The sequence below is a fragment of the Porites lutea genome, chromosome 4 (assembly GCF_958299795.1).
Source record: "Porites lutea chromosome 4, jaPorLute2.1, whole genome shotgun sequence".
Lineage (NCBI taxonomy): Eukaryota > Metazoa > Cnidaria > Anthozoa > Scleractinia > Poritidae > Porites > Porites lutea.
The window spans coordinates 26,232,937-26,252,805 of record NC_133204.1 but is presented as its reverse complement, the minus strand read 5'-3'; the positions used below and the strand labels follow the sequence as shown (position 1 = coordinate 26,252,805).

The 19,869-nt window shown below is 38.3% G+C and overlaps 2 protein-coding genes across 2 annotated transcripts; one reads left to right on the top strand and one right to left on the bottom strand.

The window, feature by feature from the left end:
• Nucleotides 1-3,056: 3,056 nt before the first annotated feature.
• Nucleotides 3,057-11,561, top strand: LOC140933111 (phosphatidylethanolamine-binding protein 1-like). The gene is made up of 4 exons (XM_073382628.1): nt 3,057-3,296; nt 6,792-6,896; nt 8,957-9,011; nt 10,359-11,561. Exons 1-4 carry the CDS (start codon nt 3,072-3,074, stop codon nt 10,574-10,576), a joined length of 603 nt encoding a protein of 200 aa, XP_073238729.1. The 5' UTR covers nt 3,057-3,071; the 3' UTR covers nt 10,577-11,561.
• A 2,741-nt stretch (nt 11,562-14,302) lies between these two features.
• Nucleotides 14,303-19,090, bottom strand: LOC140933106 (E3 ubiquitin-protein ligase RNF103-like). The gene has a single exon (XM_073382622.1). It carries the CDS (start codon nt 18,851-18,853, stop codon nt 16,952-16,954), a length of 1,902 nt encoding a protein of 633 aa, XP_073238723.1. The 5' UTR covers nt 18,854-19,090; the 3' UTR covers nt 14,303-16,951.
• Between the last annotated feature and the right edge of the window lie 779 nt (nt 19,091-19,869).

The following is a 19,869-nucleotide window of genomic DNA, read 5'->3' as shown; positions in this document are numbered from 1 at the left end:
CATTTCGAATTCGCATATCACTCTTTCTTTCTTTTTCGTTTGGAGTTGTAATGACAAATGCATTCATACACTCCCGTAGTTTGCGGTACTGACAAGCCACAAAAAATGGCGAAACAGCTGTCTACGGCTACAACCCCGCTCTGTTTTAGTTTCTATTGGTGTCCTGTTGATTTCTTGCAAAGTTAACTTTCGGCAGTCTATATTTTCGCGTTCTGCGGCAAATTCGTTTGCAGTCCTTTGCAGTTTAAAAGTCAATTTATTATTTACTCCCGTCGTTCCTTCGAAAACCATACCCGATTCCATACCAAAATCAGTCTTTCAGACTAAAACAGTGTAAAAACCACACCTTTTTGGGGCGGGGCGGCACGTACCTGTTCCAAGGGTTCAGTCTGTGTAAAGCCGCCCCCTCTACTTAGAAAAAAAATGGGACAAGGGGCATCTATGATTGACCGTTACTAATCGTGTACGGAAAACAACGTGATTTTTCCCGGAATGTGTGGAAAATGATTTCATTGGCTGTTACTGTAGATCTCGTAGAAAACTACTGTACACACATGTAGTTATTCAGATCCAGGCACTTCGGAAAAAAAAAACAATTACAGACGCCCCTTCCCCGGTTTTTTCTGAGGGGAGGGGGGTGGCTGTGCACAGGCTTGGAGTTCATGTACATGTAGTAGGGAGGACCAGGGAGTAACCCCAAGTGTAAAATGAAAAGGGAGCGAAAAAATGTTTCCGATCGCTTTCTTTAGTTCTCGCCACTCCCTATCTAGCATGAGAAAACAGCCGACCGAGAGAACTGCGAAAGATTACGAATGTGCTGCTACTCCTATTTTGTCGCAGAGATCATCTTTGGATCACTTCGCGAACCCATCACTTGTTTCCCCGCGAAATTACGACGAAACCAGTGGTACATGGTGGCGTCGGGAAATGTGGGCTCTTTTCTCAGGCCATAAGCGCCTGAGCGCCTGGTACAGGCTAGACAGTCTAAACTAGCCTGTGTATCGAGCCTCCTCCTCGCGAATTTTTCCAACAAGGCTGATCGGTTAGCTAAAAAGATTAATTTTTGCTATCTATGCTTCGAACGCGCATAAAAGATCGTATCACAAATTAGAAGCAGAATATACCCGCCCAAAACCTGCAGTGTACTGTCCCGGGGACAAAGGACCAGGATCTCAACAGACCCTTCATATCATATTTCAAAGCTGATTAGATCTCTGTTAGGATGAGGTCCTTCTATTTTGTAATGAATTAGTACTCCTCAGTTAAAAAAAAAAAAAAAAAAGAGAAGAATAAAACTTTATTAAGCATTATCCGACGCAGACGTTCTTTTGGCTCGTCAGGCAGTCCTTCTCAAACCCCTAAGAATGATTCGTGGGAGGCTAATTTTGTATAAAGAAAAAAACCTGTTTGAATGCAGAGGTCCACGTAAAGCGTAAATACAACTGACTGGTCCCTCTAGCCGGATCTCTAATTAAAGAGATGCCGTAGCTAGACGTAACTTAAAGTGTAAAATAAAACAAAACAGAATGCAGGGCTGGCACTACTGCAAACGGCTGATTTATTATAGGCTAATATTTCGGCTAACAAAATTAGTCTTCGTGAGGGCCAGAGCTATACCGAGAGAAAATATCTTTTCTCTCGGTATAGCTCTGGCCCTGAGGAAAGCTAATTTTGTTAGCCGAAATATTGCCCTATTTATATAAACTGTTTTCTCTCTATATCCCGGGGGGGGTACTCCCATACATTACCTATACGGGTATGTGCCGCCCAAAGGGGTCGTGATTTTGAAGCTCCTGATTTAGAACGGGGTATTCATTTCAGAGGCGTTTTCTAGAACGGGGTATAATATTTCGAACGCACGAAAGCTGTACTTTTGTAAGCAGCCATTTGAAATTGTTCAAGGACAGATTGCTTTTAAAAATACGGTTCAATGCGTTAACAAGCAAACCGTTGTACTCTTGTTGCACCTTAGAACGTAGTATAAAAAATTGGCCCATTTCTAGAACGGGGTATCAATTTTAGGGGAATTTTTTTCTAGAACGGGGTGTCAATTTGGAGTCCCGGGCGGCACATACCCACCCAAAAAATACTCAAGTGCCCCCCCCCCCCCGGCTCTATATAAAGGTTTACATAAAAACCCATAAAACGGCCATAAATCGGCCCGTGGACCACACAGGAGAGACGTAACACACATTAAGCTGTTTTTTATTGAAATCCTTTCATTTTCGTAGGTTACAGAAACGATAGGTTTTTTTCCTATACAAATCCTTATATTTTGAATGTTACGCAACAATGCCGATGCTAGCTGATGCTCATATTTCGAGCTTGGGCTACCTGTGGTACAAATTAAAGTCACAGACTTTTTCAAATCAATCCATTGTCGTGCCTGTTTCAATAACAATACAATACTTAAAAGATTTTACTCTGAGACTATGATAAATGATCGTGAGGTTTCTTTAGGATGAACTTGTTACTGTTACAGATAAGAAATTAAACAACGTTTTCTCGTAAAACTGTCTGTTCCTAACGTTTTCTCTGAGAGCCCGCTTAATACCGACACCCGGATAATACGGACCGTGGTGTCCTTATTAACCGGGTTCCACTGTACCAAAAGCTAGGCGAATTCCCCCCCCCCCCCCCTTAAATGCAAGATGTTAAGACAGACATTCGCTTTTATGGAAACATTTACGCGACATCTTTTGAGGCTGCATTTTTTATGACTCCTTAGATTTCTGCTCTACGGCAAATGGAAGGGGTGCATGGGCTCTGATCTCATCCTATTTTTTCAAAGAGAAGCCCTGGAGACGAGATTGTGTCATTGTATCAAGAGTCGTAATGGCTCTTTTTTTAACTTTGTTTTTAAACAAAGCAATACACATTTGGAAGCGTCAAAGACCCTAGAGCAGGTTCACTTGTGCGAGTTCGGATCGAGAAAATTGGCTCGACCGCCAAAATTTTTCCCGAGCTACCCTTATCGGGGCTACGAACTTACGTTACAAACCTACTGCCTCGTTATGTCACGTGACATTGATCCCAAGATGGCGGTCGGTTCAATACGTGGCCGTAGTCAAATGCTGTTTACACTTCTCTTTGTCTTGTGTCTTTCATCAATTCACGGCTTGGATTATGACAAGAGTTCTTCTCTGATTGAAGAAAAATGTGCTTACGGTGACTACGAGAACGTGAATGTTAAATTTGGTGGAAAATATTTCCTCTCCCAGTCAAATTGTGGTGCAGATGTACCGTTGAAGGATGTGAACGAGAAGCAGCCGCCGTCAGTAACTTTCACAGATGCAGTAAGTATTACATTTTATATATGATGATGATGATGAACTTTATTTAAGTGCCTGGTTTTCTAGCTAGCCTGATAAGACCTACAAATAGGGAACACTCATTAAAATACCACCAAACTAACGTAACTACTTAATATAAGGAGAATATTTACAAAGAATAAAATTGAAAATACTACCAACCTAACTACTTAATGTAAGAAGAATATTTGCAGAGAACAACCTGTACTGGTTTAAAAACGAAATAGCTATTTTACGATACGCGATTGGAAATGGATAGCAATGGTAAGGGTTTTAAGGTTATGTTCACGGTATACCTGATTGGCAGGTACAATACACAGGTTACAAGTCACAAGTACAGGTCACTGCTCTACTGATAAATGACTAAGATAGGCAGTTTCCCTTCAAGCTAAAACTTTATTTTGGATAGCCTCATATTAATCTGATCAATGACACAACACACGTAAATATAGTATGCTTCTTTCAAGATTATCATTGAGAAATGTTTTTGGTTAATACAGCAGTGAGGACTTTGAAGTCTCCAGTGCTTTCTTTGGTTAAAGAATAGCAATGTTAGTTCTTATTAACTTGTGAAGCTGACCTACTACTTTTAAACCAAAGAAATGAAACGCCAGAAAAGTTATGGTCCTGGCTCAGGTTGTTCAAACATTGGTCAGTGCTATCCACCAGATAAATCACTATCCGGTGGCTACATATATTGTAAGTGTTGCAAAAACCAATGGTGTTATCCTCTGGATAGTGATTTATCCAACTGGGTCCAAGAGCATATATTAAAATATCAAGTTTTGTGGGCAGATTGTGAAGAAGACAAGCCAATAGCCTTGGGGGAGATAAAAGGACAAGAAAAAAGATGTTGCCACTATTGCAACCCGAACCTAAGCATTTTAATGGACATTTTACACCCAGGATGGAAACGAGGCTGTGGATAAAACTTTATCATACATTTGATAAACATCCATATCATCAAATCTTCACTATCTGGATGTGTTGAGAATTTAGCCCTTTCCTGGAGAGATAGCCAGCCACAATTGCATGGGAAAGAAACATGATAATGTGGGTGATAAAACTGGATATAAAAAAGAAAGGCCAAGGAAATAAATGGATGGTTTGTCTTTTTTTGGTCTTCTCACTTTTTCAGTATATCTAGCCCTCCTAGCATGCAGGCTCTTTTGTAATGTGCAATCTGGGGTCAATTTAATAAAACTTTCACAAGTGTAATTTACAATTGTAGCTATTGTTTTTGGACCCTAAAACAATGGCTACACTTGTAATTAAATTGACCCCAGGTACTTTTTTTTGGAGGGGGGGGGGGAAGAACAGCTGATACATTTACTTCATGAGTTGTCTGCTGCTCACTAATATTAAGGCATCTGTCATCATTTGCCTTGTCGTGTCAGATTTTCAAGGAAATTCAAGCGGTTTGCAACAAAGGCTTGTGGCTTTTGACATGAAGAGATCAGGGCTGTCACTAAGATTTCAAGTTGCCTGGTATCAATCAATCAATCAATCAACACATTTATTTTGCAATGCTAACCACACACTAAAAAATGTAATTTCTTACCATTTGGAGACGTGGAAATGAATCAGTCAGAAATTAATATTCTGATGGCACGGTATGGAGGCATGCTGTTGTTCCTGGTATAATATTAGGCTATTTATGGTTTTAGGAGGCAACTTGTGCCATTCTACATCAGCTCAGTCCTTCTGATAATTTTTGTTTTGTTTTGCAAGTTTTCTTTTTCTATATTTTATTTTGTTACATCTTCAGATCTGTATGTTTTGGAATAATGTTTCTTATTTCGGTATATAGTTTATGAATTGAGGTATTTAGACCCACACCCTTTTCCATTAGTATAATTTTGGAGTAGTCTATGTAACATTGTAATGTATTTTCCTTGATCCCTTTCCCTGGGGTTTTACATGCCACTGCATTTGCAGGGGAATACATTCCCACACATTTTTTGGCCACTTCAGTGGTGGTTTTTTAGTGGTTTTTCATATCTGGTGTGGCACAAGTTCTAGCTTAGAACATATATTAGTATTTTGTTAGAAGGATATCATTGCTTTAACATCTGCATCAGATGACTGACTGACGCATCATAAATAAAGGTTTTTACATTGAATATCTCATGTTAGTGAAGTCCGAATAGCTGGTTTCCAGGTGGGGCGTAGGCAAACACGCATTACAATCAAATAGAAGCAGTATGGTGTTTACAAAAGTCACAAAATTTCAGAGAATAAGTAATTATGCTAGTTTTAAAGTATAATTATGTTGATGGGAGTTTTGAAGAGAAATGACTACAGGTTTATATATGTTAGTAGTTGGGGAACTGAACAGCCAGGTAGTTCTTTTGGTCTCATCTTTCTTTTATTTCCTAAGAAAATAACCAGGGGTCATGCTCATAGTAGCCGGGGGAAATTCCCGACCACCGCCCTTAATGACAGTCCTGAGAGATGAAGATCAAACCGTATCTAATTGCACCAGAAGTCCGATATGTTGCCTGTAACCATCCAAAGTATCTTTTGTTTTTCAACCAGTCAGACAAAAGTCCAGATTCTGGATTACAGGCAGACGATGTGTAAAGTGAATGTATCGGGCAGTCCCCTTCCACTTGTCTCCCAAACAAAAGGGAAGAAGGACTGCCTGATCACAGGTTAGCTCTTTTTACAATGGAAGAGCACAATCTGACAGAAGTGGGAAGATATATTTTTGTTTCCAAGAAAAAAGCCTGTAAATTGTTATAATGCTGGCTTTTTTCCCCAGAATTATGGATTGAACAAAATCTTTTCATGTTAAATTCTTTGAGATTGTGTTTTGCCATTCCGCAAAAGGCATGAGTTTTTCTCCCAACCCTTTACTTTTTTTGACATGAAAATATTATAAGAAAAAGGAAGCATAACAATGTTAATACAGTGAAACCTCTATTAAGCGGACACCTTCAGGACTGTCCCAAGTGTCTGCTTAATAGAGGGTGTCCCCTTAATAGAGGTTTGTAAGAATTGTGCAATGTTTGTTAACAGTTAACATTCAGTGGTTACTCTGTACTGTGATAAAATACCATGTTGTTAAGGAAGCTAAGGAAGCTGTGCTGTACTTTGGGCAAGACTTATAGGTGAACTTTGATCGCTGATGACAATTATACAGCAGGATATTGGTCTAATCTACAGTTTATTGACAGCTAAATGTATCGATTTATCAACTACAGTACATATTTTAAGGACGTAATACAAGGCTGGTGTCCTCTTAATAGAGGTTTTTAACTTTAGAAATTAGCCAAATACAAGTTATTTTAGTGTCCATGTCCACTTAATAGAGGTGTCTGCTTAACAGAGGTTTCACTGTAGTTCACATTTGTGTACTTTTTTTCTAGCCATGTTGTTTTATTTGAAACTACTGAAGTATGTTACCAAGTTAGGGAAGGTAGGATTGCCTCCTCCAAAAGTCCTGGCAAACTTACATTCTAGGTTTATTCTTTAAAGGTAAGGGGCAAAAAATACCTTGTTGCAATGGTGGATCCTGATGCACCTTATGCAGACAACCCAGGCTGTCAGAGCTGGCTTCATTGGATTGTTGTCAACATTGATGTAAGAGATATTACTACAAATTTTCCTTTCTTTGTGAATAATTTTTGTATTAGTCAAGATATTGTCTAAGTACCATCTCTTTGTATTTATTATTGTGTACTAATTGGTTCTGAGTAATATTCTTCAACGTATATTAGTGACCTACGGGTACAGGTAGGCAAAAATGTTTCCTTTGTTGTTTTGAATAATAAACCCTTTACCCTCAACCAGTTATGAGTCAATCAACCATGATTTCCTAGATGTGATAATGGCATCACCATTCTCTCCGATAGCTTGAATGTGATTTCCCCTGAGGGAGACTGTTTAAAACATATTTACAACTATTGTACCCGTACCCTCAAATGTAAACCGGCTCTATTATTTATTGATCTCCAAATTACAGCTGCCCGATCTTATAATAATAGTAGTAATAGTTTATTAACACTTCTGGCAGTTAAAAACTGACTAAACAGTGCAATTTACAATAGGATACTAATAATTAAGTCTATTTACAGTAATAAATATTACAATAACAATTGGAATCAAGAAAACTTAAAAAAGTAAACAAGTCATTTGCTCTCTTTGTCCTTTTCATTGTTGTAGTGGTTTTAGTATTTCCTGATCTTAACTGATATGGGATAGATCTTGTCTTAACTAATGCAGAGCTAAGAAAGATATGGGGTGGCTCTCATTCTTGATATCCACCATCAACTTCTTACATATTAATATCCTGCAATCTGTTAACGATGTCAAATTTGCTTAGTCTAGAGCTTGTTGATAACTAAAGTTTAGAAATATTATTCTTAAGGCTCTTTTTTGTATAGATACAATAGCATCAGAAAGGTATGCAGGAATATCTTGCCATACTTGCGCAGCATACACTAAGCTGGGCTTCTGATAATTCGCGGAAGAAAAACTCAAATTTCGCGGGATTTTTAGGGACAAATTCGCGGGAAAATCGGCCGATTTCGTGGGAGTTTTCGGGGCAAACTTCACCAAAAAGCAATCGGTAAAAAACCGCCGATTTTGTGGTTCTTTTCAAGGCAAATTTCGCTAGAAATCAATCGGTTTTGCGCTGATCAGACCAGCGTTTTTTAACGTTTTTCTAACAGAGGTCATCATTTGCACTTTCAACAACAATACGCTCCAGAAATGAAGCAATGGTAGAGCCTTTAATATCATGACTAGTGCCCAGTTTTTCACAACATAATCTACGCCTGGTAGTTTCGGGATGTTGTTCGCACGTTTCAGTGACGAAGTTCTAAGATAAATTTGCAAGTTTACGGCAAGTAACCGGAATTTCGCGGCTCCGCGACTGCGCAAAATATCAGAAGCCCTGTCTAAGACCGATCTGATATTATATGTGTATACCTTGAGCATGTCTTCTGGCATGACTCCTGCGCGCTTCAACAACCTAAGAGCGTACAATCTCTTAGCTGCCTTGGCAATTACATATTCAACGTGAGCGTTCCATTTAAGATCATTGCTAATTATAATTCCTAAAAGCCCTTCTTCTAGCCCCCTTTTGGTTATTTCAAGCATCCTGTACTCTTCTTTAACAGCATCTTCAATAAAACATTTGTCAATAAATTTTGAACATTGTTGTTTAAAAATTAGATTGTAGTAGTTAAAAAAAACAAGCAAGGTTAAGTATAAGGGCTGTTACTTAGAGAGGGGGGCTAGGGAATAACTCTCTATGAGGATGACCCTTGGTTACTTTCGTAGAAAATATTCCAAGATTTTCAATTCCCTGCAGCTGCATACTATCAAGCATTTGCCTAGAAAGTTGAAATGTTAGTGTCAAAATTTAATTAACTTTATTCTTGATGAAGTTTAATTTATGCTCCCTCCAAGAACTTAAACCAATCTTTGTCAGTTACAAAGCCCCACTTGCGGTTTGCCAATATATTTCCTTTTTCCAAAAGGGAGGTGTAAAAGCCAAAAATAGAAACTTACATCTGCGTTTGTAGGTTCCTGTGAGACTACAGTGGAAAACCTTGTTAGTGTTTTCCTTTCTTTTTTGAAAAAAAAAATGTAGGGCATTTTTTTTATTTGATATGGTTGGTGTGATTTTAATACAGGGTGAGGACCTGGCCAAAGGTGTTAACACATATTCTTCTGTGGACACTATTACAGGTTGGTCAATGTTCCACCAAAATTATTTTGCACAGTGATGATTTAAGATTGTTTTTAAGCACTAAGACAGAATCCATCAGGAAATTGAGTAATTTTAATTTTCAGTGGACAAAAACCTTGTTCCAGAATATTTTAAACAATATTACATTCTTTTAGCTCAATTGGGAGAAGGCTGATCTGCTGAGCGGAAGATTGCGGGTTCAAACCCCGCATGGACCGACACTCAGGGTCTTTAAAGAAAAGGGCTGCCTTTGTTATGACATCTGCAAATGGTTAGACTTTCTAGTCTTCTTGGATAAGGACGAAAAACCGTAGGTCCCGTCTCACAGCACTTTCACTGATTTGTTCTTGTGGGACATAAAAGAACCCACATCACTACTCGAAAAGAGTAGAGTTGTAGACCCCAGTGGTGTGGCCAACCTTTACAGGTTGTGGGATTGGGTAGGGATGGCATGCATGGGACCTGAGTCCCATTTGTGCACATTCCCTCTGGGCAGGCCTGTGTCCAGAAAAGCTGGTAAATGTCCTAAATAAATAAATATCCTTTTTTACAGTTTTCAAGCCGGGGCAGTAGATGTAATTAGTTATCTGTAATAACACCAAAAAAAAAAATAAGAAAACAAATGTCAAATTTCACAAAATAACATCTTACACGTGAAATTTTCAGAATTTTACTTGTGTTTTCACAATTCTTGCATGATTTTGTTGTGCTTTAAAATAGACAGACTATATTTTAATATTTCAGTATACTGTAATACAGAGTTTTGGAGTCTGTCTTTAAATTAACTGTCTGGTTACATACATGTTAAGGTCCATGCAAGCACTTTCAGTTTCTGACTCGTTTTTTTTTTAACTGGGACTCACTGGTTCTGGACCGGGACTCATGATTTTTCACAAGATGAGTCCCAGAACTCACCATAACTATTTGTAACAAAATCACTGAAGTCTGTGTTGTCCTTGGAAGTTCTTCATAATACTACGAGTGTCTTGGTATATAATATAGCAAACAAAGAAAGCACACCATGCGTATAGTGGTCATTTACAAAAGGTTAAAAACAATAGGTAACTTTGAAACCATCAGGCCAAAAGATGGCTTCAGTCACTTATGAGCAGTAGTCATTTACAAGAGGTTCAAATAATATTAAAGGGCTTTGACTTGAAAAAGTTTGGTGTTTCGGAAAAATGGTTGCTTATGGGAGGCAGTCACACATGGAGGTTCAACTGTATTTTAATGCACCTAGATTAAATCAGATGCTCATATGAACTTACCCAAAAGCCATATGACTGTACTATCAAATACTTTGACAAGTACTGAAATTAATATGACCAATTTTATTTATCTTGTAGATTACAACCCACCTTCTCCCCCTAAACCCAAGCCAGGAAAGACCAACGTTCACAGATACTTCGTATATGTATTTGAACAAGAATCTGAGCTTCAACCAAATGAGCTAGAGGAATTAAAGGAAGATTTTCAAGAGCGCTGTCGTTTTGACATTGATGACTTCAGGGACAAATTAAACTTAAAAACCGTGGCTATGAACATGCTCAAAACTCACAGTTGAGTACCGAAACCACAAAATACCAATAACATCAAATTACTTGTAGTGAGCCAAATGAGTGTTATGAGAAAAAAAGTTGAACACAATGCAGTCACACCAAGTAGCATGGACACTAATAGGAAAGGCCGCATTGTCTCCTAGGCTCTATGATAAGGCTAGCTGCAACAATTTTTGGGAAATGAGCCCATCCTATTCTCCTCCCTTCTTTAAGAGGAAAATTGGACCTATGAGCAGCTGGTAATTAAGCCTAAGAGTCTACCTTACGGAGCTGTCCTTGTAGACACATTCTCTAACGAGGGGTAGCAGGGACATCACTAAGAGCAAGCTAGCTGCCAGCTAATTTTACCAGCTGTAAAAGACCTTACCACTGGCTCAAATTGCTCTGGAAAACAGGTAAATGGGATATATTTGAAGGTGTAGTTGAGTTAAAAAGCCAGGTTGACTAATAAAAAGTCTGATTAGCTTTTCCTTAGCTACATCCCTGGGGTAGAGCACACAGGTACATGTAAGGAAAGATGGGAAGAATAAACTTTCCCTTACGCCTTTGCCTGATCCCAACCACAAGGCCTGTTTACAGCCTGTAAAATTATGGACTGAGGTAAAGACAACCAGAAACTTTAGAGCCAGCTGAATTTTCCATTATAGTCAGGTGTCCATAGTGTGGAGGTGTCTTTACGAAAACATTATTATTAACTATAACAAGGAAATAGAAAAAAGACCAAAACAGGCAAAATTATGACAAAAAAAAAACTTAAAAACTTGTGGGCCAGTTAAAGAAACAAATAGGGTATTTGTTTAAGTCACAGGTTAAAAGAAGTAGTACATATTCTATCATTATTTATATTTGAATGTCAGTTATCATACAGGTACACATTATCGTTATCACATAAGGTCAAGTGTACACTACTACAAGTTGAACTATCTTTATAAAATAAAATAATAATATTGTTAATCAATAAAGTTGAATAAATTATTGTATTGTATGTAACTACCAGAGTAATAATTGAGCCATTACAGATAAAATTCTATTCTAATACTTTATATGTGGAAAATAAAAAAAGTTACCTTTTGTCAGCAGAATCTAATCACAAGTCTCCATTTACAATACACAGTTGTTGACTTGTTTATACCTTCTGGATATTCTAGATCTATTTTGGAATGGAGTACAAAAGTGCCTCAGCACTGAAAATTGTACACATCTAAAAAGTGCCATTATACCTAGAAGTAGATGACTAGTCCCCCTGTTTTTTAATCATTATTAAATGCATTTAAGTTTTAAAATTTATTTAAATGTTTCCTAATGTTGTCATAGCCTAAAACATGTTTTGAGGCAAATCAAGAGGAAAGCTGTTAGGCACTTTAGAGAAAAAGGAAGAGGATTTCCCTCCATCCCTGTCAAGTAGTGACAAAGCTGGCCTAAACGTGCATTGTTTATATTCAACATCATTAATATTTTTAAATTACCCTAAGTGTTGAGCAGGTGGAAATATATTCCACAGGAAGTGGTAAAATTGCCAGCTACCAACTAATTTTAACTGGGCCGTTTACGTAATGAAAATTCCAAAATTTTCTTGGGTGGAATTTATCAAGTAGAAATTCCCTCTGACAAAATTAATTACTATTTGAACTCCTAATTTGTTGGCCATGAATACATAATTAAGATCATGTGCATACCGTGGTAATCTTTATTTTCCTTACAATAGGACCATAAACTCCTGACATGTGTTATTAGATACTTCTTGTTTAGGACAAAATACAGGACTTGAGGTGATGAAAACAGAATGGGGTGGCACAATCTATTGCCATAGGGAAAAATCAATGCCGGGTCATCTTTGTCAAGGGTGAGTTGAAGGTGGACGTAAGCCAGTGGGACTCACACAACTGGAACCTTGTTTCAGTCACATTAAGCGGCTAAAAGTATTGCTACTTTCCCTTGGATGGGATGCTGGTGCATTGGATGAAGGGAGTAACACCACAACAATATGTTATTAGAATCCATTTTATTGTAAATGAATATGGCTGGCCTGTGAGACAATCCAAGGTGGAGTATGCCGTCCCTTTGACAGTCATTTCTGAGACTACCTGTCGCCTTGTAGTTGTTCAAAGATGGATATTAGTTTCCAAATACTCATATGCTTGATCAAAGTGACATTTATCCAGCAGATAGCGGTACAACGTTTGATCAACTGGGGTATGGGTGAAGAAAAGCAAGGTGGAGCAAAGACGCTTAAAACAACATAACAACGAGGCTTCAGCCAAGACTGCCAGATCCACAGTTGGATGGTTTTACCACTCAACCTCTCCCCTCCCCCCCCCCCCCCCGCCCCCGGCAAAAACCAAGTAATTACTTTTTACTTGGGTATTCAAGCTTTTGTATTTCAGTTGAAAATCGTAAGGAGAGGTGAAGACACAAAACATTACGTCACTTTACATCTTACCTATACAAATCCTGCATGCACTAACAGCTTGGCCTTGGAAGGGCTGTTATTTTTACCTCTTTGTGGCCCGGTACTCCGTATGATGGCCTATAGGGGGAGGCTCTGCCCGAAGGGGAACCTTTTTCAGGCTTTCGGTATATGAAAGGGTAGGGACCGGATTTCACTGGTTGAAGTATGTGATAGGGTATAGGGAAATCTGTCAATTAGGTCAGTCTGTAAAAGGACCCAAAAGGGCTAACAGATTACTCTTAAGGCTTTAAAAAGTCGAGAAAACGTTCTATTTTTGTGATTGATTCCTATTTAAAAGACACTGCATTTAAAGCAGTTAAAAGGGATGCAAAATACTAAACAAGGTATGTGAAAGGGGTACCATTTGTTAATAGAGGGTATACGAAAGGGGTACTTTTTTCGTGAAAAATGGTATATAAAAGGGTAAGGAGTTCAGACCTCAGGATGGAGCCTCCCCATATGAACATTAATTTTTTGAGTACCCCCTTCCCCACCTAGGCTTGTGGCTAGGCCATACCTGAAAGCACTTGTATAGTTTTGGCCTTCTCTCAAGTGTATGTAAACCGTGCTGTTGTAGTTTCAGTCTTTGCCTCCTTTTTTCAGGAATTTTTAGCATTTTGTGTATGTTCCTGGTGTCAGGAAGCTTCAATACCATATTTCCTTGATTAATAACCGTCCCTCGATTAATCACCGCCCTCGAATAATCGCCCCCCTTTGATGGAAATGGTTAAAATAATCGCCCCTCACCACCCTTCTTGCCATCTTCTCTTCCTTTTATCCCACCCAGTCAAGTTGAAGTGCAACAAGATTCAGCAAAACTGATCAGTGATGATTCAAGCTCCGAAAATTAATCAAGGAACCAAATTTGGAACACTTAAAAAGCCCAAGGTCAGTTTATTTGACCTGATTATTAAAATAAAACAACATATTTAGGGCACAACTTGAGGTGAACAAAACTTGAAACAATCGCCTCCCTCGAATAATCGCCCCCTCTTTTTACGCCCCTGGTTATTATTTGAGGAAATACAGTCACTTTTTTTCCTTGGTTTACAGGCCTTTTTTGTCAAATAGCACCCAAGGCATAAAAAATTAGGTGGCAAAACTATATTTCTCAGTTTTTCCCAAATTTCTTTGAATTTTTGCAGAATTTGCACCTTAAAAATTTAGCAAGAAATGTAACTTCCATAGTTATCACAATCCTTTGTTTCCATTGTTACTATATTTTTTACAGCAACTTTCCCTTGTTTATATTATTTTACAGAATAGAACCAAGGAGGCAAGATTGAAAATGAGGAACAGTTTTATTTCAACATTAAGTTTACTAAGAAACTGAAAGCAAATTGATCCCTCTGGAACTAGTATTATGAGTAAACAAGAAGAATATTCAATAAATGTATTAAAACAGTGTAAGTAATTGGCTCTTAGTCGCTCTTAGGTGAATGGCCTGAAGAATCTCATTGGCACTGATTTGATGGCACTTGTGAAAAGTGCTTACACGTTATAAACTTAAATTAAAAGGATTACACCCCATTATAACCCACCAATAAATTTTTGCATAATTTTTGCTGGTTATTTTGGGTCACGTGGTGGCAAATAGGAAGGCAGGTATCAGACAACATACCCCATCCACGTCATGTCTCGCCCTACAATTTTTTGGTCGCAAGAAAGTGTACATAACAAAGTCAACAAAGTTAGTGTCTTTTCAGTTTTTACCTTCTTAATTTCAAATGGACACAGGAAAACCAATCTTGTTTTAAGGATTCAGTAACAGTAACATTTTGAGGTAGTCGCAAATACTATTCCGGAAAATACAAAAAATCAACAAAATATGCTATGCTTTTATAATTTTGTCTTTAAAGGTGAGCAAAGGTAAAAATACTTGAATTCAGTTGATCTGTCCGCTATGGAAAAGAATAATACAAAGTGTTTAAAACAAGCCAAATTTGTCTAACTTTTATCACAGAGAGAGAAAAAGGTGTAACAGGCCATACAAGAAATAAATTGATGAGACCAACTATAGAGAGCAACTCATAAGTAGTTGAAAACTTAATGGTATTCCCTTACATCAGTAATACAATGTACCATTATTAACTGCTATTTTAGACTTTTTTCACACTTCCGTTTATTTTCTACTTATTGGTCATTTGTTAAGGCTGGTAGCTCACATGATAGGTCATTTGCACCATGACATCATTTTACTACTACAACCAGAATCCTTCAGGGTTTAGCTTTTTTAGGCAAAATTTAGTTAGGGCTCTGATTGGCTGAGAGGCATGTTTACATGAGAGTATGTAACCATAGTTATGACGTCACAATGTTTTGCTTTTTGTGTGCTTATCACACAAGCACAAATTTGAAAACATTTTTGACCTGAAAACTTGACAAGTTTACGTTATTTACCCATTCCCTTGTCCACTGAAACTAAAAAACAACTTACATGTAACTTTCAACTCCTCTACGTGTGCCTAGTAGTTCTGAGTCCAAGTTCTGAGTACTCTTTAAGAAAACCTATCACAGCACCAGCAGACTAGGCTATTTTTACTGAAGATTGATGTGGGCTTTTACAAAGTTGTTTCACATCAGGGAGGGTAGAGGTTAAAAGGTTCTCTGTCCCTCTGTCCAAGTTCAAATATCACTCAATGTTGTTTGTGTAATTTAAAAGTGTAATGGTAATCATATAAAAATTATACATTGTTCATTTTATATTCCATTCTTCCCTCCAAAGTCAGTTCTGCAAAACTGAACAAATTAGTACAATTTCATAGTCAACAAAAACCAAAAGAAATTACTTTGTCAAGCAACATTTTTCTTGATGATGCTATCATAATGCTTAAAGTCCACAATAATACATGCAGCATTAAAAAGCATTTACCAGACACAGACACACTTACAGCCCCAACTAACCTTAACTTAACAAAGAACCTATCCACTTGACCTGTGCTACACTGTCCAGTCTGTCAATTCTTACAAATCTTTTAAAAGTTAGGTTACCATATTTATTCCACTATAAGCCGAGCGATTTTCATACACAAATTAAAGCTAAAGTTCAGTGCAACTTGAGGCCAAGAGGGGGTCTCAGCTTATAGCCAAGAGTTTTTGACAAAACATCTTTTTCCGTGCATTAAAACTCTACTAAAGAGGGATGTATTCACTTATAAGCCAAGCAAATAGCACTGGAAAAAGATTGAATTGATTGCGTAACTACAAATCTGAATGTTAAATTAGCTAAGCACGGAAATTCAGTCCCAAATAAGTCAAAATATCTGGCAAAAACAGGTCTCACAATTAAAATCTCACATTGGTAAGCCTTTTACAATGAGGGAAGGTGTAAAACAAATGAAACATGTCAAGGAATTTGTGAGCAATCTGCCACGTTTGGTCAAACTTGTGCTTGAAAGCATTTGCCTGGTTACTAAGCACAGGCAAATGCAACGCAAACTGATGTGGTTTGTTTTAGTTGAAAGACGATTTATATGATCATTTCAAGCATAATGCGATAAAGACATGAGGAAAGATTGATAGCAGTGAAAAACCCAAACAACAATAGGCCACTTTCGAGTTCCAAAAACCCTCACTTTCAAAATGAGGCAAAGTGCACAACCTTTCTTGTGAAAATGAGTTTTATTTGCATGAGAATGAAAATCATTTCCATATGAAAGGCTGAGAACTTAACCTCGTTTTCATATAGAGGCCCAGGGGAACTCGGAAATGGCCTATTGTACGTTTTCCTAGAGAAGGTCAACACATTTTTTTTCGCAATTGTTAGGTTTTACAGTAGCTAAGAGTCTTGTAACAGTGGGTCTCGCCTTATAGCCGGGTGCTTTGGATTTACCTTTCATTCTTGGTTATGCTGATTCTACGACTTTAAAGTTTAGAGTCTCAGCTTACAGCCAAATAAATAAGGTAATTCATTTGTTTAATGAACAGGGATTCAACTGACTTGCATTTGACCACCCTCAAGATTTCCTTCCAGAGCAAATGGCTTTTGCTTGTAAGCCGGCCAACGGCAAACAGGACAGCAGAACCGACCAGCACTATTTCCTCCACACAGCCATGCTTCAATACACTGCTGATGGTAACAATGACCACAGGGTAAACCAAGCAACAGACAACCACTCCTAAAATCCTCCAGACATATGGCACAATCATGATCTACAAACATCCCAACCGGTTGAGATGATTTTTGACAACATCTGTGCTTTCTGCATTGCTTTTTACAATACCCACGCTTGCTATCACAACTCTGGGAACAACAGAATTTCCACACTGGTAAGTTATTAATGAAATCAGTGGGGATTATTGGACGTAGCCATAGTTCAGGCACTGCAAGCCGTCGTATAAGTAGTTCAAAACCATCTTCAAGGCCAGAGGTGCTGTACTCAACTTGAGGTTGTCTTAAGGACGGGAAACTCTGGACAACATTCGTCAAGTAATGTAGGTCTTGTGCAAACCATTCTCTTATGGACATGGTATTGTTATTTTCATCCTCAAGGCCAAAGTGGTGCTTGAACTTGATCCGAATCCAGCGTATTATTGAGCAATAAACAATGTAACCTCCAAATATGAGTTTTTTGTGCTGCAAACCAAACATTGTGTACAGCCTCATTACTGCAGCAGCATCTGATGTCATTACGTATCTGCAATACTTTAAGACGAATTCAAGGACTGGACTAAGCCAAGGAAATTGGAACAGGGTAACCACTGGCAAACAAAGCATTATAAGACTTGTATTATAGAACGTCAGTAACCACATAAAGTGTATGATTCTTTTCAGTATACCACCGTTCATTAGGAACAATTCAATAAAGCAGCTCACGTTTACAATAATAAGAACTGTCACGAACACATCATTGACCTCTGGGTGAATCGTTTTCAAAAATAGTTGTAGACGACGATATTCTATCCATTCTCCTTTTCCATGTCCGTATGTCAAATTAACCTCTGGCGTGAATACCATAAGGCTCGGAAAATTATCGCCATTGTAGTTTTTTAAGATGCCTTTTTGTGCTTTCCAATCGGAAATTCGAACGTGTCCAAAACGAACCCTTCCAGTGAATTGAACGGACAGCGAACCAAGATACATAGGAGGTTCAGATAACGTGGAAAACAACACAACATAGGCAGGTTCTTGTTTCATGTTCGCTTCAAATGTGTCCACAAATTCCTCCACACTATTCAGAATAACTACCTTGGATGAAAGCTCTCTGTTGATCCACTGAAAAATATGATCCACCGAAGGTTTGGAGTCATATGTTTTTAAAATGACGTTACCTTTGGGCTGGTTGCTTTGGGGCATTGAAATAACTAAGGATGGCTTATCCCAGCCATATTTTACACACAGTCTTGGATCATTTTCACATAAGAACGTTCCCATTCGAATGCCAAATCGAGCAATCTTTCTTTTGAGCAAAAACCATTGCTTGCTCCGAAGCAGCGAAGATTGGCCCTTGGGAATGACATCAACCAACCATGTCCCTGCTTTGGTGTCTTCTACTTCTTCAAAGAAGTGAGATGCACCGGTGAATTTTAAATCATCACTTTCCTGGTCATCTGCAGATCTTTCAGCGACGACAGAGCAGCTTTCAGCTTCGGTTACTGCTCCACACGCTTCTACAAGCTCGACAAGTTCCTTCTTCTCCACCAACCCGGAGTAACTCACGCCCCGCTGCTCCAAGATCGACTTTAATTTTCTCACGCTCAGCGCAAACGGATTCAAAAGCTGGCTGGCCAAACATCCTGCCTTGAGCCACGTGGATGAAATCTCAAATATTCGAGCAACAAGAAAGAGTAGAAAAAAGTAACTCAAAAGCAGTACAAACAATCTTGCCAACATGGCGACCTCCAAACATCACAATGACATACATGTCTCGAATCAGGTGTTGGCGCGTCAGTTTGGCGGCAAATTTGCAGCTCATTCTTGACTCTGATTGGCTGTTTCGAAAACGAGTCGCAGTGCTGCCTCGGCCAAATCTTGGCCCTCCATCTTTGTTTTCAAAGTTCTTGTTCATATTCAATGTTTGAAGTATTTTCGCCATAACGCCCGCATAATTGCACAACATGGAACTGCAAATTGAAAAGGTTGGCTTTTTAACATATTCTCCTTTTTCTACCTTAAACTTCTTTTAAAGAACAAAACATGAGCTTAAAAAAAAGGTGCCAGTTTTGTGAATGAGCTAGGCGGTCTTTCATTACCCTCCAGTGCCGTACCTCGACAACACCCCTATTAAGGCTCAATGATGAAAATTTATTTGATATCTTTTTGTAATGTATACAGTTACCTCCAGCCTTTTTTTAAATATGAAACTACAACTACAAGTTTTCTTTATTTGATATATTCTTAATTTGTTCAATCAAGTGGTGATCCGGGGGGGGGGGGTATTCCGGGGGAATTCTTAGTGCGCGTGTGCCACCCGGTTTTTCAAATCCTGATCCTATTTCAGACCAAAAAAATGTCATTTTTCAAAACCATTTTCAGACCTAGCCTCTAAGAACTTATGACATCATTACTTAGATTAGAATGCCAACAAAAGGACTTCTTCAAAACCAAGTTCGATTTGCATTTTACTGTTTTTTCTTATTCAAATGGTACTGAAACGACAATTACGTTCATACTCTCCCATAGCAACCTTGAACACCATAAACTATTCTAGGCCAAAATGGGCCCAACTCTTTTCAGACCAAAATGGTGCAAAAAATCATACCCTTTGGGATGGCACATACCTATATGGCTTATATAAGGGAGTACCCCCCCCCCCCCCAGTGCTATTCTTCTTTCATATATGTCTTTAAACTCGTAGGAGAGAAACAAATCTCAAGGCCCAGCTGTTCAAAGAACTACAAGGCTAAATT

What these genes read in the sequence shown, in the direction of transcription:
- LOC140933111 (XM_073382628.1), top strand. Translation starts at nt 3,072, where the DNA reads ATGCTGTTTACACTTCTCTTTGTCTTGTGTCTTTCATCAATTCACGGC. An exon ending in GGATTGTTGTCAACATTGAT is followed by an intron (nt 6,897 to 8,956) that starts GTAAGAGATATT and finishes ATTTTAATACAG; the next exon opens with GGTGAGGACCTGGCCAAAGG. An exon ending in TTCTGTGGACACTATTACAG is followed by an intron (nt 9,012 to 10,358) that starts GTTGGTCAATGT and finishes TTTATCTTGTAG; the next exon opens with ATTACAACCCACCTTCTCCC.
- LOC140933106 (XM_073382622.1), bottom strand. Translation starts at nt 18,853, where the DNA reads ATGTTGGCAAGATTGTTTGTACTGCTTTTGAGTTACTTTTTTCTACTC.